This window comes from Bradysia coprophila (genome assembly GCF_014529535.1).
Source record: "Bradysia coprophila strain Holo2 chromosome X unlocalized genomic scaffold, BU_Bcop_v1 contig_38, whole genome shotgun sequence".
In the NCBI taxonomy this organism is placed as follows: domain Eukaryota; kingdom Metazoa; phylum Arthropoda; class Insecta; order Diptera; family Sciaridae; genus Bradysia; species Bradysia coprophila.
In genome coordinates this window covers 585,003-600,852 of record NW_023503327.1, presented here as the reverse complement: position 1 = coordinate 600,852, position 15,850 = coordinate 585,003, and the positions used below count along the sequence as shown (strand labels likewise).

The following is a 15,850-nucleotide window of genomic DNA, read 5'->3' as shown; positions in this document are numbered from 1 at the left end:
ACGAGTAGCATTTTAGATAATGTAAGTCGCACAGAATGCGAACAATGATTTTTTAATTATTTCTGATAGTTTTAAAAAGTTGGGTGTAAATAGTGTACATATTGACTATTTGCACTCGGGAGGAAATAGTGTTCATTTTGACTATTTGCACTCGGACGCAAATAGTGTTCACATGGACTATTTGCACTCGTGTGCAAATAGTCTTTTCGTTACTTTTAATGAGACCTAAACGCTTTAGAACGTCTTCTCCTTCTTCCCGCTCTCGTTAAGGCTTTCATCTCGTCTTCATCTCCAATAATTTTTACTGAATAGCCCCTTAAGAGCGCTCACCCCTTGGCAAATTTGTAGCCTACATTTAGGCGGAAAAATATTTGTTTTTTGATGATTTTTCTGAACTAAAATCTTTTTTTGAAAAAGTAAAACCATTAAAGCACGCAAAAATGTGTTACTTTTGAAAGAAAAATTGGCTTGTGAGTCATAATTTAACCCACTTGGAGAAACCTTTGCAAAACACATAAATTTACACATTTGCAAAGGTTCCTCCAAGTGGGATAATTTATCACAGACAAACCAATTTTTGCTTTAAAAGTAACACATTTTTGCTTGCTTTAATGGTTTTACTTTTTCAAAAAAAGATTTTTGTTCAGAGAAATCACCAAAAAAACAAATATTTTTCCGCCTAAATGTAGGCTACAAATTTTCCAAGTGGTAAGCGCTCTTAATCGTGAGAACAGAAGTCGAGAAAACTCGAAAACCAATAATTGAGGGTAAATGATAGTGTCAACCAGGAAAATAATTCTGGTAAATGAGCATGCTCGAAAGTCTTTGTTACGAGGGCCTATTTTTCGGAATTTTGATTCTGAAAAGTTCCGAAAATTTCTTACAATTATAATCAGAATAGGCATGTACTCACATGTAGAACGAGGTCCGTAATTATTTCTTTTGTAAGAAAGATTGATAATGATAAATAAAATGATTTCAAGGTTTTCGGACCATTCTAGTTGTATGACACTTAGGTGCTTCGTGTGAGTTCAGTGAAAATTTAATTTTGTCATTTTGATAAACGGGTGGTGACACCAGCCCATTTTGACGCCACACGAAAAAGAAATAATTTCGAGTTCCCAAGCACAGGCGGAGTATTCATTTTCTTAATGATTGAATCAAAAAAATATATCAAAAAAGCACTCCATCTCTGGCGTAAATTTTATAGATTTTATTTTAAGTAATATAATATTTAATATTTAATATGAAAAAATTTGCATCTTCTAGCCAATTGAAATGTTTTATTTGTGTCCCACACTTAAGTCGAATACCATTGGTTATATCTGACTTAGACGCATTTGTTATCGAAAAACATTTTGTTACAACCATTCTCCAGATAGCACACTCTATGCGTATGAACTTGGACAGCATCTGGCACGCCAAAATCCAAGTGTACAGTCTGGAAATCCATCACATGTAACTGGGTAGTTATCTCCGTATTGACTGTTACATAATTTATCTTGCGGCACAAAAACGGAGTAGCAAACAGTGGCCACACAACCGGGATCTGTACCGTAATATTTGTATTAAAGTCCGTTTTACATCAAAAGTAGCGCAACAAAAGTACTTACAGCTTAATCTACACTTAGCCTTTCTACCCAAACAAAGGAACCCACAACAATCGTAGTCGAGATATTCCCACTCAGGACCGAATTCCTTTTTGCATATACTGGGCCCTGAAACGAAATCAGTCCAACAACCACTCCATTCCACTCGAGCATCTAACACAATCATCAATCACCATTAATAACAAAATATTTAAGATAAGAAAATGAACTTACTTTCTGCCTTTAAACAATTGCTTTTTGACTGAAGATTTTGCAGATCAGTCACTAGACGCTCACCACTTTCTGTATCGGTTCCGTATACCAAGTTTCCGACATTAACAAGTCTTTCCATGCCTTCAAATCTTGTCATTCTTTGGATTTGTTCTTCCACAGATTCTAATGTAATTTCCAAGTAATCATAAAAACCGTCACCATGGCCAGTTGTAATCGATGATTGAATGGTGTACGTTTGTAAGCCACGCGAAATGACTACGTGTGTCGTGATAGACGAGGAAGCCTCGTCCATTTGATTTGGACGTTGTTCAGCACCTTCAGCACTCATTTGGTCAGAATGAGAATCTGAGTCTGGCCTTGATTGGAAATCACTTTGGCCATTGTTGTAGAATGCGAAATAACGATTGGAACTGTTAAAGTTTCTGGTCTTTTCAACTTTAATAAAATCACCTCGTTCGTTCAAATTTGGCAAGGGAACCCATTTAGGATGTGATTTGACTAAGTTGTTGGACAGTGTTGAGATGTTGTACAATGTTTCACAATTTCCTGTAAAAGTCTGTTCCATTGTCTTGTAGAAAACGGTAGTGTTGCCTTCCTCGGGAAGGTGTTCGTCCTCAGACTTAAATAAATATTGTGCGTTTGTATCAAGTTGGAATTGGCTGACGATGACTTTCAGTTGATTGATTTGATTCCTGGACATCATCGAATCGACTGATATCGAATGAATTGTACCATTTTCCAAATGAATCAGGAATGGTTTAGTTATCGGTAATTGGTAATCGAAATCGATACGACTCAAATCTAAATTATTATCTTCCGTTAAATGACGATCGACTTTGCTGTACTCTAATAGGCTGATTCGTCCAATTAACAGAACTTCAGACAGTGGGTAAATAGTCAAACGGCCGTGAGCTAACACACCACCATCACTGTTCCGTGTGTATGCTTGTAATTTGTAATTATACACTCGATTTTCCTCCCAAGCTCCGTATCCAGCAACAGCTTCAACTGAAACAGAAATATTTCTTCAGTAAATTAAGGTAAGCGTAACGACAATAGTTTTTTATTCGGTAAGATCCCTGGAAAACGAGTTTCCGGTGGGTACATCGAGTAAAACACTTTTCATGCTTCAGGGCCGAGAATGAAATTTTCAGATTTAAGCTATTTGCGCTTGTCGCTTCTCACAGAAATATATTAATCCATTGTGCAAAACAGATGCGGTAGTCGCTGATCATGTTTAACGCATTTTATTGGGAGTTTCAGGAATAGTTAACTTTTGCCATCATAGCTTTGTATCAGCCGTCGGTGAAACAGCTACGACATAAACTGTAAATGTAGCTCGCGAAGATATTTTCAATCAACTAAATGTTTATCATGTTTATATGTTTTATTCACAGTTAACTTCGCTGCTAGATAGAGCATTGGCATCACAGTTTCTGATATAAATAGTTTTGTAATTACATTATGAAGGACTTGCGTCGCTTTTTCCTCTTTCAAGAGGTTATTTGTGATCGACAAACTTCAAAGGAATTCCACTGATTTTTTATAATACTTTCTCTATTAAGGACACTATCGTTCCAATGAACTAAATGATTCCAAACACTAGCTAAACTCAAACATTTGAAGTATTGTGAGTAACTTTGTATTCGTGGGAAATTAATAAATCTTCGGTTTCGAGTATTTTACTAAAAGTAAGTCGAGGTCGAGTATAATTTGATTTTCAGACTCCAATCAGCTAAGATAAGTTTTTCTTCTTATTTGTGATTCGTTTTACAGAGAGTAGTTGAGCAATAGTATAAAGTGTAGTTGACTCAACATATAACCGAAAAATTAGAGAGAGAAAAATTGTCCTACGTGTCCTACCATAGGACACGAAATTTTGAGTGGGACCACTGATCTAGTGAAAAGTACGGTTTTAGACTACCGGATCATGTAAATTATATTTCCTGACTGCATTTTGTTTTTGCACTTTTAAGTTACATATTTTTATGATAATTCCGAAGAATCAGTGATGATAGAACATTTTATGGACATGAGAGAAGTTTGTCGAAATTCCAATCACAGATTGTATCCACTTATGCCACTGTATGTATACACACCCTGAGATTTATTAGATGTCCCTTTACTAGGGAAAACAAGAGAATTCGTTTAGACTTCAAAGATGGCTGTAAATAACTATTGCCTGCGTCGGTTCCGAAAATGGGTCAATTTTTGAATTTTTGACGTGTTTTCGTCTCTTTTTTTTAAAAATCGTTATTGATTTCGTTGGTTATAGCACGAGCGCAGCGAATAACTATTGCACAAGAAATAACTATTGCACACGATAATTTGAAACTTTGGTTTATACACTGAAAAATTCTATTTATACTCGAGAGTACATTTTACGGGAGTTTATTTAAAAAAAAAAACACTTACGGAGCGATGTGAAGCACAAAATGGTAATAGTGACTTTAAATATTGTCTTCATCTTCGGAGGCACTAATTTTAAGTTCTGTTCGCAAGCAATTTCGTTCTGTTATTCAACCGTTCTGTGGTGTGTAGGTACCATTTATATTGGGATGAATGAGATAATTTTTTTTTGCCAAAAAATATATAACGTAAACACAGAGATAATAGTCACAGAAAAAAAACAACGATTTCAACCCGTCTTTTAATTGAATGATTCATTAAAATGTTTTGAAAATTTGTACGTTGCCTGGGAAAAACCAATTTAATTTAAACTAGCATCTTGTGGATGCGTCGGGTCACTGAACTGATTAAATTTTTCTTGAATTGATTATGTTTATTGCAAATTTCAGTAGTTGATTCATTTCTAAGCTTTTTTCTAAGAAGGCGTTTTTTTTGGGTCTAAGTTTTAATCATTAATGTATAATAAGAAAAGATATGCAATATCAAACCACATTTTGTCATTATCACACTATCCCACACACAGTTATAAAAAGACAACTAAAATAGTATTTTACATAAAAAGATGAAAAGTAGAGTTTTCGTGTGAATTTTGTTGCGAAGCCGAGGTCAATAAACACATAAAAACGAGACTTTTCACTTTTATCCCGAGTTATGTAATGGATTTCACATGCTGAGGGCGTCGAAAGACGTGCTTCAAACATGAAAAGTACGGTTTTCGACGCATGTAGCATGTAAAAGAATTGTAAAGTTGTGTTTTTGAAGGGTATTTATAAAATTCCAATTTCAGCCAATAAAATTCAAGCAATTTCTTTGTAAGGTAAGCGAGGTAGTAGCTGACCGGCTAAGCAATTTTTCTACTTTGGTCATCAGTATCTCAGGATGATTTCGATGAAGCTGAGTTTTTCCTTCGTCAGAATTTAATTTGATCTGTTCCCATTCCGTAGAATATCAGAAATATTGACAATTAATTAATTTTTATTGTAAAAAACTGATTTTACTGATTTTTGATTTGAAAACATTTATTCGTCAAACGATTACAAAAATTGTTAAAAAGCAACATTGAATCTAACTGACAAAAACACAATAACTTGCGACATCACTGTGATGCAAGTTTTATCCTGCGACGAAAGATCTCACGAGAAGCACTCTCGTTGTACACGTCGGCAAACCTCTCGAACTCCCTACACGTCGCTGCGACTGGTTCATTATACCCGTAGCTGGTTCTATGCGAAGGAGGACGAAACACGTTCGTTCGGCGAAAGCTGTATGAGTGGATCGGCCTATTGCGATACGAATCAAAGAGTTCAACCAGCGACGGTGCACGAACCCTACCAGTAAGCACGTCGTACATGAACATCACTCGAGCATTCCTACGTCTTTCGGAAAGTCGTTCCAAACCCAGGATTTTCCGTCGTTCGTCGTAAGGTGGAAGCTCATATCTACGATTCCTTCGAACCGTGCGTCTAAGCGCATAGATCACAAAGCGCTTCTGGACCGACTCGATGTAGGTACTCATGTCGCTGCTGGATGGAGACCAAATCACTGAGGAATATTCAAGATGTGATCTGACATGAGCATTATAAATGCTTGCCAGACACTTGACGTTCCGGAATTCGGCACAAATCCTCTTCAAAAAGCCCAACATGGAGAACGCTTTGGCGACTTTCAAACTAATATGAGGCTTCAACGTAAGTTGGGGTCCAAAAGTACACCGAGGTCAGTCACAAGATTCACTCGCACTAAGTCAGCACCATTGATGTTGTAAACGAAGACAACTGGTTCCTTGATCCTGTAGAATGACATAGCTTTACACTTCCCAACGTTGATCGTCATTCGAACACTGTTTTTGATGCAGTAGCTGACCACTAAAAAACGGATGTTTTTATACCTGACCAGTCTTGTTGCAGTAGTTGACCGCTACAAAATTAAGACATTTTTCACATTTTTCGCAATAATTTGGGCATTATTCGACACATTTTCACTCTTAATTCACTGATATTAACCAATTTCAATGATAAAAACTCATAAAAACACAAAATATCAACGAATTTTAATCACATCATTTTGTACACAACAATGCACATGGAAGGTGAATTTGTCACATGAAGAAAAATGTACGGAATTTGGTGCGGTCAACTACACAAACATGGCATATTTTTGATGCAATGTTTTGACCACCATGTAATGAATCAAATATTAACTTTTAGACGCTATTTATGTTAATAATATTAATTGTCGAACTATTTACTACCTAAAAACACCAAAACTTTGTCCATTAATAATTCTTTTGTCAATAAAAACCTTAAATTAGACCACACCGATCTTACGATTTTCTTAAGAAATGTGCAACTTTGTACTGAGATGGTGCACTGGTTTCATTTTATGGTTTTATCAAATAAGTAAACATAATAATCGCATTATTTTCATGAAAAAATTAATCTTTAGGCTCTAAAGATTAATTATAACGTTAATTTGCGTATTTTCATTTGTAATTATTTTCCAAAACTGATAAATAATGTAGCTGGTCAGGTACACCTGCACGGTCAGCTATACCCTCGCTTACCTTAGGCAAAGTTTTTCATTTCATCTTTTTGGACTCTTGGATAATACAAACAAATACAAAAGCAAATACAGTACAAAAGCATCCTCCCTTGGACTTACATGCTTTCTCCCAGCAGCACCTAACGCGTCCTTCATATGGGAACTATCAAATCGCAGATTGCACCATGTCTGCTCAATTAGAACATTATGCATTCAAGACAGACAAGACTCCCAATCCTAAATCGGCCGTAGTACAAATCGACCACACCTCACAACCATTAGCTTCAAAACGATTATCTCAAGGTGCACTGGATCGACAACCAAACAAACGGAGGCGATGTGATGAAGTCGTAAAACGCGAACTTAACTGGAAAATCATGGACATAAGAACGATAGCGTTTAGGCCGCTGGGGAATAATACTTTCCATTTAGAATTTCAATTACGTAACAACTATGACACATTCCACGTTCAAGATGAACCGTCGATCAAACAAATTCTACATTTAAGCAACAATGAATGGACACATATCGTCAGAATTTTGTCGGCTCTACAGAACGGATACCGATATGATTCATCTGCGATAGCTGCACGAACATCTGATCTGCCAAGCAGAGTAATGAACTGTTTCGTCCAATCCATTCCGATATTCGTTCGGTCAAACATTCAATTTAAAGACTTCTGGAGGTGTCTGAACATCAACCGTTGCGAAGCGAGTGTGTTGATGCTGCTGTCAATCCGCTTATTTTAAGAAAAATGGGTGAATTGAAGAGAAAATTGGATAACGGTGGTTGATATTGTTCGTTTGGTCCATGTATCGATAATGAAGTAAAAATATTTTTGTTTTTGAAGAAAGAAAGTAAGAAATTCGGCATTTTTTCGAAACGAGGAATTGACAACTGGCGCCTATTGTTCTTCCGTGTGTTGCTTATAAATCCCAACCATGAACTAAGGCCTACTGTCGGGTCAGGTCAGATTGTGACCTGTAAACTAAACTTGACCTCAGACTGTGACCCGATATTTTCTCAGGTTAATTTGAAACGATTTGCTATCTCTTTTGGTCTCGGTGCTATACCTATGAAGCAAAACATTGATGCCTTCGAATTTATCAAGGAAATCAGAACAATTCGGGTGAGGACAGAGGTCAAACATAATTTCTATTTCAGATACACCTGAGCCTGACCTGTCATTACGAACATTCCGTGCGGTTAAAATAGTACATTTCGTACCTTGGACTAAAAGTCTTTTTTAGCTTTCCCAAGACAGCAGTAAAACTTTCAAATGAACTTGTGTTCGAAAGTTTACAATGAAAACACTTTACCATCTTTTGATGGAAATTTTGGACATAAACAGAAAGCTACTTCGAAGAATCCCCTAGCGTAGCAAAACACAGCAGTAAAAATTCAGTCAACACTCGAGCAACAAGCAAAAAACACACAAAAATCTCTCGCTTCACTTACAATTATTCACCAAACTTGAACGCCAACACGCAACAATAAATTCTTAGCCAAATTCTTTTAGACAGAATAGGAAGATATCGTATAAACCAAACGTTATTGATGAAGGACGATTTCGTTTGGTCACAGCCAACTCTAACCGCATCCAAACGATTTTTTTAACTAGTAAAACATTGTAGTACCAAATGTATTTGGAGAAGCGTAATTCCATTGCGCGTGTCTGATAGGTTTTTCGTTTTTTAGTTGCATTATGGCGGCAGAGCAGCCCTTAGAAGTTGTCCGACGTAGTCAAATGATCTCAATTTCCTGTCACAACCTTGGACAGCGACGGCCAACGACATCCGTAGTAGCTTTGGACTCCTGTTGGACTACTCTCTACTATCTATTATCAAATTTGTTTGGTCGCTGCTGTCCAAGAGATTCCGAAACCGAAAACCATATACTGATTTTCAATGTCCAGCGCTTCCACACACGGATCTTTCGACCTTTTTTGGATATGTACATTGTAATCGACCAATGGTACAAAACTTTATTTTACCTGGAAGCCAGACTAACTCCAGGGGTGGCGTTATCTAATATGCAGAACAATCACCAAAACAAACAAACAAACAGAGCACAATTACTCTTCCCTTTCCCATGGATCGCGTGAAGCGAAAGTGTAGATAAAATGCTGTTTCGACCTCCGGAACCAGTGGCGGTCAGAGGCTAGCGTGGTCTAACCATCTTCAGTCGTTTCCACTGGTCCGTTACACGAGACAGCAGTAAATTTTCTGATTGAACTAGTAATTTGAAAATTTACAATAAAAGTTCTGCCACCTCTCGACGGAAATTTCGAAACTTATTGAGAAGCTACTACGAAAATGTACCCACAAAACGTAGCTCAACAAAGAGAAAATTCATTTCAATCAAAAAACAAACACGGAACAAAAACCTACGTAAAAACAAACTAAAAATCACTCACCCCACCAGCTCATACACGGATCATCTCACTCGCTTCCACATCCACACAAAAAAACCCACTCGCCTTCACACAAAAACCACTCAAATTTCACACAAAATAAAAAACAGAAAACCGCAAAAACACACAAACTAAAAACATTGACACTGACACTAACAAAACTGCACGACCACTAATCCAAAAAGGATGGTTAGACCACGCTAGCCTCTGACCGCCACTGGTTCCGGAGGTCGAAACAGCATTTTATCTCCACTTTCGCTTCACGCGATCCATGGGAAAGGGAAGAGTAATTGTGCTCTGTTTGTTTGTTTGTTTTGGTGATTGTTCTGCATATTAGATAACGCCACCCCTGGAGTTAGTCTGGCTTCCAGGTAAAATAAAGTTTTGTACCATTGGTCGATTACAGTACCGCAGCGTCTTTCTAAGCAATACAAACCTGCACACTTCCAAATAAATCGTCTGTTTATTGGCGAAATAATTAACTTTTAGTTCACAAATAAATATTATTCAACATGCGACACAGCTCACTTTTACAACTCTGCTGCCAAAAATAAAAAGACAGCCAGAAACAAGGTGTTCCACAAAATTGTCAGGGGAGACTAACGATTCTATAGAGCCATCGATCATTCGGATCGGATGTGGTTCGAATTTCAGTTTCATATAAGCTGGAAATTCATTCGCCAATTCATTCTTAAATCGTTAGCGTCTCATCAATAAAAGGCAATTTTTTAAGAAATCTTTTTTATTTTCAAATAAAGAACAGTGTCGAAATTATTACGATTTGTATGCTATGCTATTCCATTCGAATTTAACGACTTTGAAATTGTGCTCGAAAGTTATTTTAAAGTCAATAAATCGAACTGAACGGAAACGCTTAATAAACACGAAGATTGTATTGCGTTTATGACGGTTGCCGAAAATAGTTCGTTACGCAACTGAGGTGAAATTGTATTTTATGCGGGTGTCAGGCCACTTTGTGGGAATTTAATCTTTGAAAAAATCCGAATAGATCCTAAAAAATTCAGATTTTTTCCGGATTTTTTTCAATAGTTTTCGGAATTGTTTAGAGGATGAAATCACAAAGGTCAAAAAGGAGGGTTTCTCCCGAGTTGCGTAAGGTTTTCAAAGGTTTTAAAGGCGAAAACATCTAATGTAAAGCATCACCTTCGGGCAACAGTAATAAATTTGGTTTGTGTTTCAATTCTTTAATAAATTTTGTTGGAAAAATTGAAAAAAAAAAAAATATTTGAGCGTGTGTACCCACCTAAAAGCAGACTATAGTTACCCGTAGGCGTACACACGATTTACCGTCTATGCAATGCACAGTATCGCTTAAGCGTTCCCTAAATGATGTTCGTACCAAACAATTATATTTACATAAAAACAGCGACCCATTTTTTTGGATTTTTTTTTATTTAGTTAGACTAATGCCGTCGAAACAAAACCGAATGCAATGCATCAATGTCAACTTCAAATGATTTGTTTGTGGTGCTGTTCGGGCTGCCATAATAGCTGCTGCTTAACAACAGAAAACAGAGGTTTTTTTTTGTGACGAAAAGCTTCGGCTAGAACGGATTTAAAGGAAAATTTCTTCACCTTCTTTTGATTGCTGGGGCTGTTGGCTTGTTCTGAATCGATCGTGGATTCACTAGCAAACATTTCATCGGTTGACCATCCAGCTGACGATTGTGATACGTGTCGACAGCTGTTTCGGCATCCTTCATCGATGTGTAAATGACTTCGGCAACGCCAGGTCGCACCAAACGGGCTTCCATCAAAGTACCAATGTCTTCGAACAGTTCCTATGGACAACGATTGATTGATATAAGACGATGTTACCGAGAAAGTACAAAATTTCATGGCTGGTCATTTACAGGCAGATCGCATGTTTTCCAGTTCACATTGCACTATAGTGGCTTTAATCAATAAGAAAGTCAGAATTGAATTTACCTTAATGTCAGACTGACTGACACTGCTGTGGAGATTGCTGACAACAATTCGATATCCGCTATTCTTCGGTGGTGACAATGGTTTCGTGTACGGGTTGGAGAACATTCCCATCGATACGTTCGAATCGGGCAAAGTCTTGAGACGTGTACGCATTTTGTACGATAAGTGAGAGTTCTCGTCGGGAATGTAACTGCCATGACCATGACCATGACTATGCGACGGTGGAGGGCTGAGTGGCCTGGATGATCTGAAACATAGAAGCGAAAGTGAAAATCTGCTTCACAGCAATCAATGATTTGATTGTCCTACCGTAGTATGCCTTTCCTGGGCATCATGTCCAATTCGGGATTGCGAATAGTCCGTTGCAAATGGCGCGGTTCCGAAACGTCTACGGGACGTTCGGTGGGCACTTCATAGCAATCGAACGGATCTGAATTCCAAGGATTCGACGGTGGACGCCGATCCACTTTGAACGTGGGCAACGGTGGCATCATTGCAATTTCATTCTTTACCGTGCGACGCAATGCTAGCGGAGCTGGTATGAAATCATCTTCGATGTCCATTAAATCGTCGTGCTGGCGATAGGCTGGCTTACGATCCGGTATCATCGGTTGGCGTCGTTGCTTTCTTGTTGTTAGATGCAATGGAACCCTGTGATTTTCCTGTTTTTTCATCAATTTCAATCGGGCGTCACCGCTTCGTTTCGCTATTTGAACCAGTTTGTCGCGGGCGTCCCGGATTTTCGAACGATTCTTCTGTATGATTTTGTTGCGAGCGTCGACAACCGGTTTGCCAGCATTGAATCGACCGGCACTTGGCGCACCCTTCGAATTGTTGGGTTGCGGCCGTCTGTTAGACTTTGGGAATCTGTAATAAGAACATTTAATCTTCGGTCAGTTTTGTTGGTTCCAACAATTTTCGTGTCAACTAGGTACATACCGTTCGTTCCCCTTGCGCGGTCCATTCGTTTTCTTCTTTTGGATTATTTCATCCAAACTCATTCCAATTTCCTGCATTTTCTTTTTACTTTTATACTACTGCGGTAGTATGGGACGCCTGAACTTTTCTGTCGAATTTCGGTGTTCTATTGTCAAATTCTTCGGTCGATGTACGTCAAACGACGAAAGAAAAATTTCTAATTGTTTGCAGAATGCAAAAAATTTCGGTTAGTTTTGAGCACTGAGATTCAATTGATTTTGATTGTAAAATGCACCGCAAACTAATCCATTCACCGATATTATCACAATTCAAATGTCAATACGGACGAGATATACAGCGTCTTTGGGGAAATTTAATTGAATTATCTGAATATTTACCAAGCTATTGCTTAGCGTCCTCTTTCGATTCGATTTGTGAAAAAGCAGAACTGTTTTTATGTTGTTTTGTGGTGTGGCGTGTTTGCTTTAATGATTTCAGTAAAATATTTTGTGACGATAAAACAGAAATGATGCCTGTCTCGAGAATGAAGTTTTAATGTCAGTGTTGCCAGATGTTTCGAGTGACAGATGCAGTGTTTCTAACATTTTATTATGTTGGCGGCGTTGGCTCGATGGTCGATCGAAAATCGATGGTGCTCAGAATGAGAACTTCTTCGATTCACACCCATAAATTTCTTGTAAAAATATAAAACCCAATTAAAATATGCAACGAAATTTTTGTATTTGAAAAAGAAGTCGAACCAAACGGTTTCACTTAAATCCGATTGAATATAATGCCTCCAAACGGGTACAATCATTGAAAGTATATGTATGTTCAATGTCTAAGCATATTCAAATTTTGTATTGTCTTGACAAAAATTGTTCCATACTTTCATTGAAAAGGAGCTGGAAAAAATTCGTTTGCAAAACATAAAACACTACCGACTAAAACGGTTAAATGAGTTAATTTTTTAGTCTGTTGAATAGAACTGGTCTCGGAGTCACATGTCAAAATGAGAGAAATTGCTGAAATTGCCCACAAAGTTAAACTGGGCCTACCCCGAGATCAGTTGTATTGAACTAGTTTTCGTTCTCCTTTAACACTTTATGACATTTCAAGCCTAGAGAGGCGTCGTTTATCATTTCTCTGGTTGATAAAGGAACCAAAGTTCTGAAAGAACAGGTTAAGACAACCACGAAGGCGGTTGACACCAAATTTTATAAACAGTTATTGGGAGAAATCAACTTGAAGAAAATATTTTTCTCGAAAATTCAGAATTTTGTTTTTGTTAAGTTCCATTTTACATATAAACTTCGCAGCCGTTGACGCTATTGTGTGTCACCGCCTTCGTGATCAACTCAGGGCTGTCTTAACCTGTTCTTTCAGAACCTTGGAAGGAACAACATTTTGTCTAGTCTTTAGCGGCTGATATTAGCAAATTTTTCTTAGCTCTCTGTTTGTGTTTTCATGCGGGATGTTTGAGCTATATAGCTCATAACATGACATGTCAACTTACATGGGTCTATTTTTGAGTCATTTTTCATCTATATGACCAGTTCTATTTGTTACTTTCAGAGAAGTGGTAGATAGATGGAGTTACATCGATGCAACGCCATCTAGTTATCATTTGTATGGTTTTGTTACTTACATTATTATTTCGTGGATTCATGACATTTAAGTCATATATGAATGAGAGATATGTACGACGTGTAGAAGAAAAACATAGGCCGAAAAAACCTCAGTTGGTCACACTGATTTTCAGCTAGTGTTCCTTGTTAAATTTCATAATTAAATGAAGCTACGCTAGATGACGCTAGATTTTCCCCATAGGTTTGTTCCAAGTAACTGTAAACATGAACTTTGACAACCCAAACAACGACAATTTCATCCATAGCAACGTCGCTCACGTTATATTTCATACAAATCGAGCAACGTCGCCTAAGCGATTTACACCGAGATATTATTGAGGTTATGGTTCTGTGGATGAAATTTGACAATTCATATGGCCTTGGAACCCTTGGAACAAACCAATACAACACTAGCTCAATTTCACTGTTACCAACACAGACTTTTTTGTCCCACGAATATTCGACTTTGTCGTATATATCACTCTTTCATATATGTCCAAGTGTTGAGAATTTTCGTTTATAAAAACTATTTTAAATGTTCTCAAATTTCATAGTTTCTGCTAGCCACTTATGCAATGGTTATGCAATTTTATTTGATGGAAAATTACCGTTAAAAAAATCGGTTCTTGTGCGACTGTTATTGGAGTGCGTTGATTTGAAACATGAGAGGTACTCCAAACAGATTGTCGATTTGAGCACTATTTCACAGGACTCTCAATGATTGACGCTGTCGGCAAGTCGGTCACTTCTGTCACTTCACCGAACAATATTTTCATGGACAATGTGATCGAAAATTTAATTTCCTAATAACATATAATTTTGTTTTGTAAATTTCGTATCTCAAAAGACCGACTTGAAGACAGTGCCATTGCTGATTTTTGCGGTAGTGACGATAACAATTTCCACAATAACTGAAAGTGGAATGTGTGTCACACAATAGTCAGGTGCGAGTTGTCCTTTCGCTCATATTAAATGTGAAAAGCGATTTTATGGTTGATTATCGTAGGTGGGTCGGCCACGAACTCGAATCGCAATGTTGCCAAGCTGGGATCCGCCTGGTTTCTGTCAGGGAGCCGCCGTTATCTAAAACTTCTTTCGGCTTTATAGCGAAAGGGTAATAAATGATGAAAATGTCCAAATAAATGTGAACTTTATTACAGTCGAAATGGTACTTTCGACATTTTAAACATTTTATTGTTCATCAACTATAAATGGAAGTGGGAAAAAACTTGTTTCCTAATATTTAATTCTAATAGCGGTAGAGGAAAATCAAAACTAATGCATGCTTGTCTCAGAATTTGATCCTAAAAGTACACTTCACCTGTCTCTAATACAATATCATAATTGGGATCAATTCTCCGTTGCCTTAATTTGCGCACTTACACGCAGGCCCTGACCATATTGGGCCCAACGATCTTTTTCTTTGTTTGTATGAGTCGCCATTTTTTTATATATACATCGCACGTTGGGCCTTTTGGTGTCAAGACTGGCACTGCTTACGCTGGTAGAATTTTTTCAAATCTAATCCATTAAATCTATTTTTTAACTTTACAACTTTCAGCTCAACTTTCTTCCAAATTATCTCGCATATTAATACAGCTGCACCTATGATCCAACCATACCAAATGCAAATGCGCTGCTTTTTAAATTAAATTTAGATCTAAAATGAAAATCAGGATGCACTTTCAACACATTTTCCATTCGAGTTTGATATCCATCTTGAAGCCACTTTTGTCTATCAGGCCGGCACCTCGACACAGTTGACTTATACGACTAATTACCTCTGCAAAAGCAAAATTTGTATATATGTAAAACCCCACGTGGGCTAAATACATTGCGTTATCAAATGATAAGCTTTTTGGTTCAAACGTTTTTGTGTCTCTAAAAGTATTCGTGCATAGTCGTATTCCACAACATACACCACAGAATTGTTGAATGTTGCTAAGTGTTGTGCAATTCGGCTAAAGTCTACTGCCTGCACTTTGTTTGTCCAATTCCCTTGCTGTGACATATTTTCCAATCGTTTAATAGTCGTACGCGCATTGTACTCATCTTCCAGAATCTCTATTTGTACCTGGTATAGGTATATTTCGATGCCCGACCTAACTACGACATTCTACCTTTCTTGTTCCTCTTTTCTCGTACTCAGGCTTGACTTCTTCGTGCTG

General features: G+C 37.5%; 2 protein-coding genes and 1 long non-coding RNA gene across 3 annotated transcripts; all 3 read right to left on the bottom strand.

Annotated features, from left to right (window-relative positions):
* Positions 1 to 848: 848 nt before the first annotated feature.
* LOC119069628 lies at positions 849 to 15,379 on the bottom strand. Its single transcript, XR_005086364.1, has 3 exons — positions 15,366 to 15,379; positions 4,921 to 4,923; positions 849 to 879 (listed from the first exon to the last, which is right to left on the bottom strand). It is a non-coding gene; the product is annotated as an uncharacterized LOC119069628 (long non-coding RNA).
* LOC119069625 (vitellogenin-1-like) lies at positions 1,245 to 4,334 on the bottom strand. The gene is made up of 4 exons (XM_037173725.1): positions 4,239 to 4,334; positions 1,824 to 2,831; positions 1,614 to 1,763; positions 1,245 to 1,549 (listed from the first exon to the last, which is right to left on the bottom strand). The coding sequence occupies exons 1-4, from the start codon at positions 4,288 to 4,290 to the stop codon at positions 1,389 to 1,391; spliced, it is 1,371 nt and encodes a 456-aa protein (XP_037029620.1). The 5' UTR covers positions 4,291 to 4,334; the 3' UTR covers positions 1,245 to 1,388.
* LOC119069627 (polymerase delta-interacting protein 3-like) lies at positions 10,395 to 12,616 on the bottom strand. Its single transcript, XM_037173726.1, has 6 exons — positions 12,451 to 12,616; positions 12,076 to 12,268; positions 11,446 to 12,003; positions 11,137 to 11,383; positions 10,783 to 10,988; positions 10,395 to 10,701 (listed from the first exon to the last, which is right to left on the bottom strand). Exons 2-6 carry the CDS (start codon positions 12,150 to 12,152, stop codon positions 10,611 to 10,613), a joined length of 1,179 nt encoding a protein of 392 aa, XP_037029621.1. The 5' UTR covers positions 12,153 to 12,268; positions 12,451 to 12,616; the 3' UTR covers positions 10,395 to 10,610.
* Positions 15,380 to 15,850: the final 471 nt, after the last annotated feature.